Raw genomic sequence first — 16,609 nt, 5'->3', positions numbered from 1 at the left:
CCCAGTAGCCCAGACGAGCTGTTACTGAGCTTTGGTGTGCAATAGCCATGCTTGTTTGTTGGCACTGGTTGCCATGCTGCTGCTGCTGCCAATGCAATGAGCGTTTCCACCGAGCAAACTCCAGCTAGTGCACATGCAGTGGGCTCACACTGACCTCCGACGGGTTCGGAGGTGCTGGCTGAAGGCGGGGTATCCAAGGGAGGTGGTGCTGCCAGGGGAGGAGAAGACAAAGTTCTCTCGTGCACTCAATGACATCTCATCCACCTTGAAGGAGATAGAATTGAAGTAAACTGGGTTGGTATGGGCGCTGAAGGAGCCATGGTGGAAGCCAGTGGGACTTTCACAGTCCTGAGATCTATAGCACATACAGGAGCAAAGGGAACCAACGTCTGAGACAGGTTCTGGTAGACTCTCATGCCTTATCTCCACCTCCCCCTCCATCAGGGGGATCAGATTACTCCTACTTTGTCCTTCCTCCAGGGGCAATAATACAGTGCTCCTGCTCTGAATGTCCTCTCCGATGGTCATAGCTGCGTGGTCCCTATTCCCAGCACGCTCCTCCGCATCTCTCTTTTCATCTTCTGAGTTCATGGTGAGGAACCTCAACACCACCAGGTTCAGGAAGGCTCCGATCACAGTCAGTCCAACGAGAATATACATGAAACTGAATGCCACATAAGGAGGCCTCTTCTGCAGTGCTTCATTGTTCTGTAGAGCCACAAAGTCCCCAAACCCAATGGTGGTAAGAGTTATAAAGCAGTAATAATATGCATGGAAGAAGGTCCAATCCTCAAAGTGTGCGAATGCTGCTGCTCCAATGCACAGGGTGCCCAGGCACGAGAAGAAGCCAACAGTTACCATGTTCTCCATGGAGACTTCAGTCTTCTTCATTCCCAGGCATTTCTTTATTTTCTTCAGCAGGTATCTAACGAAGGTGTTCATGCGTTCTCCCAGACTCTGGAACATCACTAGAGTCAGCGGGATCCCCAAGACTGCATAAAACATACAGAAGGCTTTGCCAGCATTGGTGCCTGGAGCTGCGTGACCATAACCTGTATCAGAGCAAAGAGAAAAGACCTGTTAGCACAATTTAATATGTGGAGTATGTGCACACCGCAGTTTCTTCAATGGTTCAGCTAATTAATGTACTGTCTCTAAACAATACAAAACAGAATGATCTTCAGGTTAGAAAACAGTATGCACTGTTAGCTGATCTCACAAAGAGTTATCCTGATGCCCCTCAGCTAATGGGGGCTTGAATCAGTCAGAATTCTTGCTCCATGTCCCTATCCAATGAGTGAGTTTGGTGAGGAGGTGACCACAAGAACAGGAGGAGGTCATTTCTCCCCTTGAGCCTGTTATACTGTTCAGTTAGAACATAACTGACCCAAGGATGTCCTGTGGTGCAGTGGGTAACAACCCTGCCTCTGAGCCAGAATCTCCTTTTTCTCCTTCAAGTATTTATCCAATCCCCTTTGAAGCTTGCTATAGAATCTGTATCCACCACTCAAATTCCAAATCCTATAACCACTTGCTGCACAAAATAACTTATCCTCACGTCTTCTCTGTGGTCCTTTTGCCAATCAGCTCAAATTTGTGCCCACTCATTATCGATTCTTCAGCTTTGTAAAAGGTTTGTCTTGATTGACTCCATTTAAGCCCTTCATCATTTTAAATACCTCTATTAAATCTCCTCTTAATCTTCTCTGCTCTAAGAACAACCCCTCTCATCCCCATACCAAACTTTCTTATATAGGCTGGCACATGAAACATTACTGCTCACAGAGCCTTATCAGCCAGTCTCCGACAAGATGGAAGAAAATTCACAAAGCATGTGCTACCACAAAGGAAGATTAATTTACAAATTGAGATTTTTCATTTGGAAAACGCTGAATAAAATAGCTATTGATGTAACCATGAGTTACTATGAGAGACGCTCCAACACTTTACTCGCTATTGCTTTCTGATTTTGTGAAATTATTACAGCTATTTGAAGTGGATTTGGGTATTTTTAACACTCTTAGGGTGTAATTGAACTGATCATTGTAACAAAAATACCACTGCAAGAATAAAATAATACAGTTGAGATCTGTTGTAACTGTTGTGTCTGCTTTAACAACTCTCTAGAGACAGAAATTCTGTTTAATGATTGTGAAAAGCACCTCGAGACAGTGTAAGGCTTCATAGTTTCATAACATTATTCATTTGTCATATAAATCAATTTCCTTTTTCCAATTTCCTCTCAGTTGCTTCATCCTCTTCTTCAAGCTTTCTGACAGGAACTGTTCTAAGCTGCTATGATATCCAAGTGACAGTTACTCACATAGGAACACATGACAATCATGGCTGTAGGCTATTCTGCTGTGGGATGCATCACAGCTGAAGATTTCCCTGTCCTCTTACACCCATCACTTCTTAGGTGACTTTACTCTTCCCTAACCCCTCCAGTCTGTCCCAAGGTAGTGAAACCAATTGTAGACCCCAAACTAGCTCACTGGCTGAGACAGAGCAGAGATTTGACCCAGGAATTGGGCATAGGAGGCAAGTGTCTGGGTTGTGACTGTATGGGAACGGTTTTAATGGATGAGTTGATCTTTTCCTCTCTGAAGTTTTTGCATGCTTATAACTTCCTAACACTTGAGTGTGTCTCAGTTCCACTCCTGACAAACATCCATTAAAGCCATCCTAGTAACACTTACCACACCATTTAAGAGAGATATAAAAATCTCTGCAGGTGACAAATTACAGCCTGCAGTCAAAAATATTGAGAGCTAGGGTTTACTCTGTGCTATTAGATGCCGCATTCTGGAAAGGTTGATGCTGTTAGGTTTTTTTTAATACATTCATGGGATGTGGGCATTACTGGCTGGTCCAGCATTTATTGCCCATCCCTAAATACCCTTGTTCAGAGGGCAGATAAGAGTCAACAATTGCTGTGAATCTGGATCTGGAGTCACATATAAGGCAGACCAAGTAAGGACAACAGACTTCCTTCCCTAAAGGGAATTAATGAACCTGATGGGTTTTATTTTTATAACATTCAGCAATGGTTTCATGGTCATCATCAGAGTTTTAATTCCACATTTTTATTGAATTCAAATTTCACCATTTGCTGTGGTGGGATTTGAATATGTGTCCCCCCCCAAAGCATTACTCTGGAATACCAGCCATTGGCAATACCACTATGCCACCACCTCCCCTTCATCACAAGGGGCACAGTTGATTGAAAAATAAAACATTCGTAACAGAATGAATGAAAAATGTTTATTTACACATCACCTGTTCATGACCTCGGGACATCCTAAAATGCTTCACAGCAAGCATTTAAATCCTTTTGAAGAGTAATCATTGTTGTAATGTCAAAAACACAGCAGTCAATTTATGCACAGCAAGCTCCCACAAACAGCAATGAGATGATGGCCAGATCATCTGTTTTAGGGATGTCAGGAGATAACTATTGTCATGAAGGTGAGCAAAAGCCCTGCTCTTCTTCAGATAGTGCCACAGGATCTTCTATATCCACTTGAAAGGGCACACTGGTTCTCAGTTTAACATTCCACCAGAAAGAGGGCACCTCCAACAGTATAGCACTCCCATGGTACTGTGCCAGATTGTCAACCTGGTGCAGTCAAGTATCTAGAGTGAGATTTGAATGCATAACCTTCTGACTCAGAAATCATAAAAGTGTTATTCTCTGAATCACAGCTGCAAAGTAATGAGTGGGTAGCTGAAATACATTCTGAAAGGTATCTGAGCTCCTAGTTATAAATGTACTGTTATATAAAAACAAAAAGAAAGATTTGCATTTATGTAGCACTTCTCACAACCACTGGATGTCCTTTTTTAAATTCATTCATGGGATGTGGGTTTCGCAGGCTGGGCCAGCATTTATTGCCCATCTTTAGTTACCATAAAGGAGGTGGTGGTGTGCTGCCTTCTTGAACTGCTGCAGTCCATGTGGTGTCCCAAGGTAGTGAAACCAATTGTAGACCCCATACTAGCTCACTGGCTGAGATGGAGCAGAGACACTGACCCAGGAATTGGGAGTAGGTAGCAAGTGTCTGGGTCGTGACTGTATGGGAACAGTTTTAATGGATGAGTTGGTCTTTTCCTGTCTGAGGTTTTTGCATGCTCATAACTTTCTAATACTCGTCTGTGTCTCAGTTCCACTCCTGACAAACATCCATTAAAGCCATCCTGGGAACACAGGGTGTGTTGGTAGGGAGGGAGTTCCAGGATTTTGACCCAGTGACAGTGAAGGAATAGCGATATATTTTCAAGTCAGGATGGTGAGTGGCTTGGAGGGGAACTTCCAGGTGGTGGTGTTCCCATCTATCTGCTGTCCTTGTCCTTCTAGGTGGTGGTGGTTGTGGGTTTGGAAGGTGCTGTCTAAGGTGAATTTCTGCAGTGCATCTTGTAGATGGTACACACTGCTGCTACTGTGCATTGGTGGTGCAGGGAGTGAATGTTAGTGGATGGGGTGCCAATCAAGTGGGCTGCTTTGTCCGGGACGGTGCCGAGCTTCTTGAGTGTTGTCATCCAGGCAAGTGGGGAGTATTCTATCACACTCCTAACTTGTGCCTTGTAGACGGTGGACAGGCTTTGGGGAGTCAGGAGGTGAGTTACTTGTCACATGATTCTCAGCATCTGACCAACTCTTGTAGCCATAGTATTTATATGGCTAGTCCAGTTCAGTCCAGCCAATGAACTAGTTCAGTTTCTGGTCAATGGTAACCCCCAGGATGTTGATAGTGGGGGATTCAGTGATGGTAATGCCATTGAATGTCAAGGGGTGATGGTTAGATTCTCTTTTGTTGGAGATGGTCAGTGCCTGGCACTTGTGTGGTATGAATGTTACTTGCCACTTGTCAGCCCAAGCCTGGATATTGTCCAGGTCTTGCTACATTTGCACATGGACTGCTCCAATGCCAGAGGAGTCGTGAATGGTGCTGAATATTGAGCAATCATCAGCGAACATCCCCACTTCTGACCTTATGATGGAAGGAAGGTCATTGATGAAGCAGCTGAAGATGGCTGGGCCGAGGACACTACCCTGAAGAACTCCTGCAGTGATGTCCTGGAGCTGAGATGACTGACCTTCAACAACCACAATTGTAACATAAGAACATAAGAACTAGGAGCAGGAGTGGACAATTCAGCCCCTCAAACCTGCCCCACCATTCAATACGATCATGGCTGTTCTCATTTCGGCCTCAATTCCAATTTCCCGCCCTCTCCCCATAACCTTTCAACCCGTTACTAATTAAAAATCTGTCTATCTCCTCCTTAAATTTATTCAGCGTCCCGGTATCCACTGCACCCTGAGGTAGTGAATTCCACAGATTCACGACCCTTTGAGAAAAGTAATTCCTCCTCATCTCTGATTTAAATCTATCACCCCTTAGCCTAAATCTATGGCCTCTTGTTCTAGAATGTCCCAGAAGGGGAAACATCCACTCCACTTCTACTTTATCTATCCCCTTTAGCATCTTATATACCTCAATTAGATCTCCTCTCATCCTTCTAAACTCTAGCGAGTATAGACCTAAACTCCTCAATCTCTCCTCATAAAACAAGCCCCACATCTCTGGAATCAATCTAGTGAACCTCCTCTGAACTGCCTCCAATGCAACTACATCCTTCCTCAAGTAAGGGGACAGTACTCCAGGTGCAGTCTCACCAGTGCCTTGTACAGTTGCAACAACACTTCCCTATTTTTATACTCTATTCCTTTAGCAATAAATGCCAAAATTCCACTTGCCTTCCTTATTACCTGCTGTAACTGCATACTAGCTTTCAGCGATTCATGCATGAGGACACCCAGATCCCTCTGCACTGAAGCATTCTGAAGTTTCTATCCATTTAAATAATAAGTCGCCTTTTTATGCTTCCAACCAAAATGGATAACCTTACACTAATCCACGTTGAACTCCAACTGCCAAATTTTGGCCCATTCACCTAACCTGTCCATATCCATTTGTAAATTTCTTATCTCTTCATTGCAACTTCCTTTCCCACCTATTTTGTTGTCAACTGCAAATTTAGCTATAGTACCTTCTATTTCTGAATCCAAGTCATTAATATAGATTGTAAATAGTTGGGGCTCAAGGACCGTGGCAACCCACTAGTTACAGCTTGCCGTCCAGAAAAAGACCCATTTATCCCAACTCTCTGCTTTCTGTTGGTTAGCCAATCCTCTATCCAAGCTAATATATTACCCCTAACTCCGTGTGACCTTATCTTGTGTATTAATCTTTTGTGCGGCATCTTCCTTTATGCTAGGTATGACTCTAACCAGTGGAGAGTTTTCCCTCTAATCCCCATTGACTCCAGTTTTGTTAGTGCTCCTTGATGCCACACTCGGTCAAATGCTGCCTTGATGTCAAGGGCTGTCACTCTTACCTCACTTCTTGAGTTCAGGCCTTTAGTCCATGTTTGAACCACGGCTCTAATGAGGTCAGGAGCTGATTGGCCCTGGTGGAACCCAAAATGGATGTTACTGAGCAGGTTATTGCTAAGCAAGTGCCACTTGATAGCACTGTTGATGACTCCTTCCATTACTTCACTGATGATGGAGAGTTGACTGATGAGATGGTAATTGGCTGGGTTGGATTTGTCCTGCTTTTTTGTGTACAGGATATAGCTGGGCAATTTTTCACATAGCCGAGTAGATGCCAGTGTTGTAGCTGTATTGGAACAGCTTAGCTAGGAGCGCGGCAAGTTCTGGAGCATAAGTCTTCAGTACTATTGCCGGAATATTGTCAGGACCCATTGCCTGTGCAGCATCAGCCATTTCTTGATATCACGTGGAGTGAACTGAATTGGCTGAAGACTGGCATCTGTGATGCTGGGGACCTCTGGAGGAGGCTGAGATGGATCATCCACTCGGCACTTCTGGCTGAAGATTGTAGCAAATTCTTCAGCCTTATCTTTTGCAGTGATGTGCTGGGCTCCCCCATCATTGAGGATGGGGATATTTGTAGAGCCTCCTCCTCCAGTGATTTGTTTAATTGTCCAACACCACTCATGACTGGATGTGGCAGGATCGCAGAGGATTGAAAGGTGGAGTGTATCCGTAAGCTGATCCATTGGCTGTGGGATTGCTTGGCTCTGTCTATCACTTGCTGCTTATGCTGTTTACCACGCAAGCAGTCCTGTGTTATAGCTTCACCAGGTTGACACCTCATTTTTAGGTACGCCTGGTGCTGTTCCTGACATGCTCTCCTGCACTCTTCATTGAACCAGGGTTGATCCCCTGGCTTGATGGTAATGGTAGAGTGAGGAATATGCTGGGCCATGAGGTTACAGATTGTGTTTGAGTACAATTCTGCTGCTGCTGATGGCCCACAGCACCTCATGGATACCCAGTCTTGAGTTGCTAGATCTGTTCAAAATCTATCCCATTTAGCATGGAGGTAGTGCCACACAACATAATGGAAAGTATCCTCAATGTGAAAATGGGACTTTGTCTCCACAACGACTGGGCAGTGGTCACTCCTATCAATACTGTCATGGACAGATGCATCTGTGGCAGGTTTACAGCCAATGAAATGAAACGACTGTTGTAATGTAGGAAGCGTGCCAACCAATTTGCGCACAGCAAGCTCCCAGAAACAGCAATGTGATAATGACCAGATTTTAGCACAAGAGCCTAGGCTGACTTTCCAGTACAGTACTGAGGGGCTGCTGCACTTTCAGAGGTGCCATTAAACTGAGGTCCTGTTCACCTTATCAGGTGGACATAAAAAAACTTAGGGCACTATTTTGAAGAAGGGCAGAAGGGTTCTCCTCAGTGTCCTGGATAATATTTATCCCTCAATCAATATCACAAAAATAGATTTGGTCATTATCACCATGCTGTGTGTGGAAGCTTGCTGTGTGTGAATTGGCTGTTGCATTTTGTGTGTTACAGCAGTGACCACACTGCAAAAGTACTTCACCGGGTGCAAAATATTTTGGGACGTCTTGAGATTTACAAAACCACTATAGAAATCCAAGTCTTTCTTTTTCTCAGAAACATTTTCAAGGCCCTCCAGATGTGATAACACATTCTGCTGTTAAGCAGGCACAAATTTCATGTGCAGCAAGATCAGAAACAGCGACTGTTTTGTGGTGTGGCTGGGGTCTAGACGGGTGTTTTGGGGGTTGCCTGTTCTCCCAAAGAAAGCTGCTTGAGTCTATAGTCTCCCCAAACCATTACTCTTTATTTACAGCAAGTATTTACACATTTGGACCTCTACATGAGGATGGAGCTTCTCCTCCTTCCAGATCTTTCTTACTTCTCAGTCACGTGATCTGACATCATTATTACATCAGCCTCATGTATGCTTCGGATGTTAACCCTTTACTCTACATCATCAAAATAAACAGCCAATTAATTGGTGATTTCTTGTCGAATTGGATGAATGAGGGTGGTTGGCCCAGTCACCAGGAGAACTCCCTGAGTTGGGCTTCAGCAACTATCTGATAGGGTGATATGAAGAGGAGCGTGAGGAGGCTTATGTGCAGCATAGACCAATGGAGCTGAATTTTTTTTTATTCATTCACGTGATGTAGGATTTGCTGGCTGGGCCAGCGTTTATTGTCCATCCCTAATTGCCCTTGGAAAGGTGGCAGTGAGCTGCCTTCTTGAACAACTGCAGTCCATATGGTGTAGGTACACCCACAGTGCTGTTAGGGAGTTCCAGGGCCTTGACAAGGAATGCCCTCTTTCTGTTCCGTAAATTCTATGTAAGCCTCCCCACTGATCTAGATAGATAACGGCATTTATTTCACTGGAAACTCATCAAATGATCAGCTCTCATCAAAGGCATCTCAGGAATCACACCATCAGCCTCCCCTCCAATTATTTTACCAGTTTTCATATTGGATTATGGTATAGTTTCACAGTTTTGTTATTCTAGAACATCAGAAGATACTGGAGCAACTTGAGCATTCAAGATCAGAACTTCAGCACAGACCTATACTTCCAGGAGAAGAGGCAAGAAAGGTAAAGAGGGAAAAACGTAGGAGTGTAAGGACAATAGAAGGCCTTTCAGCCCCTACAGCCTGTTCCACCATTCATTTCGATCATGGCTGATCTGTACTTCAACTACATTCTGTTATATAATAGTTATGTTAGTGGACTAATAATCAAGCAAACTTGGACTAATGATCTTGATGGCATGAGTACAAAACCCATCTTAATAGCCGAGAAATTTAAATCCAATTAGTTCAGTAAATCTGGAATAGAAAGCTGTTATCAATACTTGTGCCCATGAAACTATGGGTTGTTGTAAAAGCCCATCTTGTTTACTAACGTACTTCAACGAAGAAAATCAGCCGTCCTTACCCAGTCTGACTGATACATGACTTCAGACACATATCAGTCCTGATGAAGGAAGGATCATCAACCTGAAACATTAACTCTGATTGTCTCTGTGCATGCTGCCTGACCTGCTGAGTATTTCCAGCATTTTCTGTTTTTAATCCCACAGCAATGTGAATTTGTTGTATCCATGAAGTATCACCATCTTCTCAAAGGGAATTAATGATGAACAATAAACCTTCTGGCCGGTGATAGCCACATCCCCCGGACAAATTAAAAATTAATTAGCCATTTAGCTCCTTAGCCCTTGATATCCAAATCTTGTGAAAGCCCCACAACCTCAGTCTTCAAAGATCTAATTGATCCGTAACATTTTGGGTCTGAGAGTTCCAGATTTAATCGAACGTTTGTCTGAAAATTGCTTCCTGATATCACTTCTGAATGGCCCAGATTTTGTGCCCCCTCATTCTGGACCACCCCACCAAAGGAAATTGTTTCTCTCTATCCACCCTACTGAATCTTTTTCTTATGTCAAACACTTTAATCAGATCACCCCTCAATTTCCTTTACCGAAGAAAATTCAGGATAATTTTCTGCAACCTGGTAATTTAACCCTTTCATCCCAGGTATCATTGCGATGAATCGACCCTGCGCCTCCACCAAACTCATTATATCTTTCTCCCTTAATGGTTATCACAATTCTCACTCTATAACACATCAAGCATCTCATCCCAGTTTCTCTTAGCTACTCTCTTCCTTGCTATAGTTCTTATAATCTGTGTTTGTTTGTATTCCTGATTCTTGGTTTGTTTACTCTCTTATCCTATTTTCTCCCTTCCTTATCAACTTTTTGGTGGCCCTTGTTGGTTTCTAAACAGTCTCAATCCCCAGATTAGCTGCTATTCTTTGCAATAGTATAACATCTTCTTTTAATCTAATACCATCTGTAACTTCCTGAGTGAGCAGTGGATGGATCTGTCTTGCTGAGTTTTTGTTTCTGAATGGAATGTATTTTTGTTGAACACTTTGAATTCTTTCTTTAATGTTTCCCACTGTTTATTTACAGCCACAACTTTTAGTCTATTTACCTAATCAACTTAAGTCAGATCTCCTCTCATACTTATGGGGCAGGATTTTACCGTTAGCGAGAGGGGGCGGGGCCCACTCGCGATGTGTAAAATGACACGTGGTTAAGTCGGGTGGAACTCCCGATGTCACTGCGCCCCATTTAAATTTTCAGGAAGGCGGGGACGCAGCAAAATCAGCTGCGCATCCGCTGACTTGTCTTTGGCTAATTGAGGCCATTGACAGAGCAATTTAAGTCATTAGTGGACCTGCCCGTCCAACCTTATGGTTGGCAGGTCGGCCAAGAGCCCCAGCGGGAATTAGAAAAAGCATGAAACCTCATCCACAGGCGGGATGAAGTTTCGTGTAGGATTTTAAAAATTTTAATAAAGTTTTTTTGGAAATTATGGACATGTCCCAACTCATGTGATATTGTCACATGAGGGGACATGTAAGGGAATTTTTCTTCTTCTATTTTTAATATTTTTGAAAGTAGGGATGATCTCCCTGAGGCTGCATTTAGCCTCAGGGAGATGTGTGCGTTCTTTCATGCGCATGCGCGAGAGAGTGCACTCTCGATTTTAGGCATTACCGGCCCCCCCCGTCCACACAGGGAGCGCATAGCACTTCCCTGTGGACATCACGCTGGGCGGGCCTTAATTGACCCGCCCACGTAAAATGGCACCACGCCTCCAATCGGGAGCACCGATCGGAAGCGCACCTGCACACGCCCACCCATCAACTTGCCCCCCGAAAGGGGGAAAATTCAGCCCCTGGAGTTTACTTTGTTTATGTTTAAGGTTCTTGTTTGTGATTAGGGTATATCACTTTCAAACTTAACATGGAACTCAATTGCTTTATGATCACCAGTTCCCAGTGGATTTTTACTTTGAGATTACTAATTAGTCTTGCCTCATTACATTATACTACATATAAAATAGCTTTAGCCTTATTGTGAAGGGTTTTGTATTCAAATAGTCTTTTGGTAGAACAGAACTTTTCATCTTGCAATAAGTATAAATTGTTGTTTTTCCCCTTATATTGCAAAGTGTCCTGATGAGTGCAAGATGAAAAGCTTTGACATGTCTCTTTTCTCAGCAAGGTTTTGTATTTCCAGATTGTTTCAGTGGGGTTTCTGGGTGGAAACTCAAGGACCACAATTCCCGGCTATGCAGGTACAAATGCAGAGAGCAGCAGGGGGATGACCTGCACATGCTCCATTCTAACTTTTCTTTGGCAGCTGCTCGGGTGTGGTTTGAAGTATTTTTTGCTGCGGGATTCAAGCTGCGAGCGTGGTTCACAACGCGTTCAGTGCCAGTGGCGGCTGAAGAGCATTGGCCTCCAGGAGCGCGCCCACCACCCACCAACCCCCCCACCACCCCCCCCCCACCCCTTCCCCCGCCCCCCCCCCCCCCCCCCCAACCTCAGAACGGAAGCTGAGGCGCTCAGACATCCTGACAGCAGTGCTCACCTGCGAAAGATGGCATGAAAATAATGACATGGGTCCAAGTCTTTGTGCCACAAAAGCGAGCCCACCGTGATAGGGAGTGAGGAGAGAGGGAGAGGAGGATCAGCTCCGTGCAGCTGAAGCGTCACCGTTACCTCTGTGCTGCCGAAGGGGTTGGGGCTCAGGGAAGCGCAGGGGCAGCGTCTGCTCAGTGCAGCTGAGAGTTGGGGTTCAGGAAAGATCAGACGTGGTAATTGCCTGGTGCAGCTGGGGAGACAGGGGCTTGGGAAGCAGAGAAGCAGCACGTTGGTAGCAGCATGACTGAGGGGCTGAGAGTGTGCCTTTGTTTAAACATTGGACTGTAGCCTGGTCAAGACAGGTAGGTCAGCTCAGATAGAAAAGAAGACCAAGGAGGCTGGATCTGGGAGCAGATCGGAGAGATCTGGAATAGTGTGCCTTTTGGGTGAGGACTGTACCTGTGCTAATCCCATTTACCAGCACTTGGCCCATAGCCTTGAATGTTATGACGGTGCCAAGTGCTCATCCAGGTACTTTTTAAAGGATGTGAGGCAACCCGCCTCCACCACCCTCCCAGGCAGCGCATTCCAGACCCTCACCACCCTCTGGGTAAAGAAGTTTTTCTTCACATCCCCCCTAAACCTCCTGCCCCTCACCTTGAACTTATGTCCCCTCGTGACTGACCCTTCAACTAAGGGAAACAGCTGCTCCCTCTCCACCCTGCCCATGCCCCTCATAATCTTGTACACCTCGATCAGGTCACCCCTCAAGTCTTCTCTGCTCCAACAAAAACAACCCAAGTCTATCCAACCTCTCTTCATAACTTAAATGTTTCATCCCATGCAACATCCTGGTGAATCTCCTCTGCACCCCCTCCAGTGCAATCACATCCTTCCGATAATATGGTGACCAGAAATGCACACACTACTCCAACTGTGGCCTCACCAAAGTTCTATACAACTCTAACATGACCTCCCTACTTTTGTAATTTATGCCTCGATTGATAAATGCAAGTGTCCCATATGCCTTTTTCACCATCCCACTAACATGCCCCTCTGTCTTCAGAGATCTATGGACACACAAGCCAAGTTCCTTTTGTTCCTCAGAACTTCCTAGTGTCATGCTGTTCATTGAATACTTCCTTGTCAAATTGCTCCTTCCAAAGTGTATCACCTCACACTTTTCAGGGTTAAATTCCATCTGCCAATTATCTGCCCATTTGACCATCCTGTTTATATCTTCCTGTAGCCCAAGACACTCAACCTCACTGTTAACCACCCGGCCAATCTTTGTGTCATCCACAAACTTACTAATCCTACCCCCCACATAGTCATCTATGTCGTTTATATAAATGACAAATAATAGGGGACCCAGCACAGATCCCTGTGGTATGCCAGTGGACACTGGCTTCCAGTCACTAAAGCAGCCTTGTGTCATCACTCTCTGTCTCTTACAACTAAGCCAATATTGAATCCACCTTATCAAATTACCGTGTATCCCATGTGCATTTGCCTTCTTTATAAGTCTCCCATGTGGGACTTTGTCAAAGGCTTTGCTGAAATCCATATAAACTACATCAACTGCGCTACCCTCATCTACACACCTGGTCATCTCCTCAAAACATTCAATCCAATTTGTTAGGCATGACCTCCCTCTGACAAAGCCATGCTGACTATCCCTGATCAAACCTTGCCTCTCCAAGTGGAGACAGATTCTCTCCTTGAGAAATTTCTACAATAGCTTCTCTACCAATGACGTGAGACTCTTTGGCCTGTAGTTCCCTGGCTTATCTCTACAACCCTTCTTAAATAGCGGAACCACATTAGCTGTTCTCCAGTCCTCTGGCACCTCCGCCGTGGCCAGAGAGGAATTAAAAATTTGGGTGAGAGCCCCTGTGATCTCCTCCCTTGCCTCCCTCAGCAGTCTGGGACACAAATCACCTGGACCTGGATATTTGTCCACTTTTAAGCCTGCCAACACCTCCAATACCTTGTCACTCCCTATATCAATTTGCTCAAGAACCTCGCAGTCTCTCTCCCTGAGATCGAGACTTTCATTCTCATTCTCTTGGGTGAAGACGGACATGAAGTATTCATTCAATACTCTAGCGATGTCCTCTGGCTCCACCCATAGATTGCCCCCTTGGCCCCTCATGGGCCCTACTGTTTCCCTGGTTATCCTCTTCCCATTGATATACTTATAGAGTATATTGGGATTTTCCCAGTTATTGTCTGTACTTCACTAATGCCTCCGCTGATTTGCTTCCCTTGTACCTGCTAAAAGCCTCTCTTTTCCTTCTCATCGTATCCTGAACATCTCTGGTCATCTGGTTCTCTGGGCTTGTTACTCCTTCCTATCACCCTAGAGGGAACATGTTGAACCTGTACCCTCCCCATTTCCTTTTTGTATTTTGTATAGTAACTTTCCTTCTGTTTGTTGTGGCTTTCTGTGGCTTTATTCTTTTTGTTAGCAACTGGTATTTCAAATTTTGTCTACTTTACAACAAGGGTTACTGGACCCTAACTAGATCGTAACAAAAATCAGGGTCTGGTCCGGATCGTAACAAACTTGGGAGTACTTTGTGGGGTTTCGAGTCCACAGATGGATACAGGTGCTGGAACATTCTCACAGCGAATTTTACTATAGTTATTGAAAAGCAGAATAGCTTTGTCAATTGCTATGACTTTTCTGGAAAGGGAATATTTATCCCTGAGTGATTTGTAACAATTAACCAAGGCTAGGCTAATAGCATTCATAGAAAAGTCAAAGTTAGTTAAAAGCAGGGTCTGAAGATCAGACATGATTGAGGTAACAGCACAGCATTTGTAACTCGAAGAAGAAAAGTCTGACTCAGGTAGAACACAGCATAAGTTGGCCAGAATTCAGTTGTAGTTGAAGTAACTTGAACAAGAAAAGGAGATGAGGCAGCTTGAGGTAGAAAGAGAAATTCAAAGACTTGAACTTGAACTCCAGGAAGAGAAGTTAGCAATGGAGGAAAGAGAGAAGGAAAGAGAGTTTTAAAGAGAGGGGAACATCAGACAGCATGAATTGGCTAAAGGAAAGCTTAGGTTATGGGGTGAAAGAGAGGCTATTAGATAAGTCAAGTCCCACTCCAAGCCTTGATATAACAAAGAATTTGAGTATTGCTGAAAAAAGAGACTTTTTTGCCAAAGCTTTTCATCTTACACTCATCAGGACAATTTGCAAGAATGCCAATGTCACGGAAAACAAGGTATTAATACTGTATGACAATAATACTGTATTAATACTGTATGACTGTAAAACAACGTATTAATACTGTATGACAATAATACTGTATTAATACTGTATGACTGTAAAGCAACGTATTAATACTGTATGAGAAGAGAGTGCTGATTGGTTGGCAAGTGGACTTTGATTGGTAGATGTGTTGCCATGTAGTTGCTTTCATTTTTGTTAAGCTCTTGTAAATCTGTAAATACCATATGTGCAATTGTGAAAACTGAAAAGGTTACATGTACAATATCCTTTTTGTTAGAAAAGTTTATGATGATAAGCGCTTGTTGTAAAGAGACTGTAAAGTCATTGTAAAGAAACCTTCACTACGGTGAAGCTTGCTTTCACCCAAGGGGTCATGTGTGGAGGATTTTGTATTCCTGGGATTTTTTGGTGGGTTTTCGTAGCCGAGGGCTACGATTCCCAGCATGCCTTGGGATTCCAGCGCAGGCACAGAGATCATTAGGGGGATGGGCTGTGCATTCTCTGTTACAGTTTCTCTCTGATGCTGCTTGGGAATATCTTGAAGTTTCTTTTGCTGGGGACTTCGAGCTGAGAGGGTGGTTCACACTGTGTTCAGTTCCTGTGGCAATTGGACAGCATCAGCCTCCAGGCCCTGCCTCAGATCAGAAGCTGAAATGCTCAGCTATCCTGACAGCAATGTGCACGTGTGAAAGATAGCACACAAACAACAACCACGGGGTTGGGGTTTTACAGTGGGAAAACAAGCCCACATGACAGGGAGTTGGGACCAGATGGAGAGGAGAGTTGGCTCCATGCACCTGAAGTGCTGCCATTAGCTGCAGAGGGGGTTGGAGCTCAGGGAAGCCCAGGTACAGTATTTGCCTGAGAAACCTGGGGAGACTGGGGCTCGGGGAAGCCCAGAAGCAGTTCGTCACAGCAGCGTGGTTGAGGAGCTGGGACTATGCTTGTGTTTAGACTTTGGAGTGTAGTCTGGCCAACGCAAGGGGACACAGTCTCAGAGGTGGGTCAGGACAGCTGGAAAAGATGCCCCGAGGCTGGATCCGGGGCAAGATCTGAGAAAGATCGGGAATAGTGTGTCCTTTGGGTGATGATTGTACCCATTGGAACTCAGGAGTTGCTGTCAGCTGGGGATCAAACTAATTCTTAGCAGAGGTGCTGAAATTCTTCATGAGGAAGACAGGGTTTTAAAGAATTGTTCTGATTCACAGTGATATGGGTTGCTGGGAGATGTATGGAATCTGTCTTGGTGGTGTCTGCAATTTAATGTGCAGTTTGTGGTATGTTTGACCACAGTTTGCCTGTTAATTCATGTTTACCTCATGTTAATTCTGGATGTTAGAGTATAAGAGAGATATTGTTGACTGTTTGCTTTGCTGATTTAAGTACAGTAACATTTCTTTTCTTAAAACCATGGAATCTTGTGGCTGAATAACACTAGTTGGTTCCCTAACTGAAATACCTCATCCCACAGACTGAATACGCTGGTTCCTAACTGAAATACTAAATCCCACAGACTGAATTACACTAATCCC

At 44.4% G+C, this 16,609-nt stretch overlaps 1 protein-coding gene across 1 annotated transcript in view; it reads right to left on the bottom strand.

Annotated features, from left to right (window-relative positions):
- Window positions 1-144: 144 nt before the first annotated feature.
- Window positions 145-16,609, bottom strand: part of LOC121287005 (potassium channel subfamily K member 9-like) — an 89,370-nt gene continuing 72,905 nt past the window's right edge. Inside the window, exon 2 of the mRNA XM_041204422.1 lies at window positions 145-1,052. Coding sequence (XP_041060356.1) covers window positions 145-1,052 — 908 coding nt within the window. The remainder of the gene's footprint in view (window positions 1,053-16,609) is intronic.

This window comes from Carcharodon carcharias, chromosome 14 (genome assembly GCF_017639515.1).
Source record: "Carcharodon carcharias isolate sCarCar2 chromosome 14, sCarCar2.pri, whole genome shotgun sequence".
In the NCBI taxonomy this organism is placed as follows: domain Eukaryota; kingdom Metazoa; phylum Chordata; class Chondrichthyes; order Lamniformes; family Lamnidae; genus Carcharodon; species Carcharodon carcharias.
This window is presented reverse-complemented; position numbering and strand designations above follow the sequence as displayed.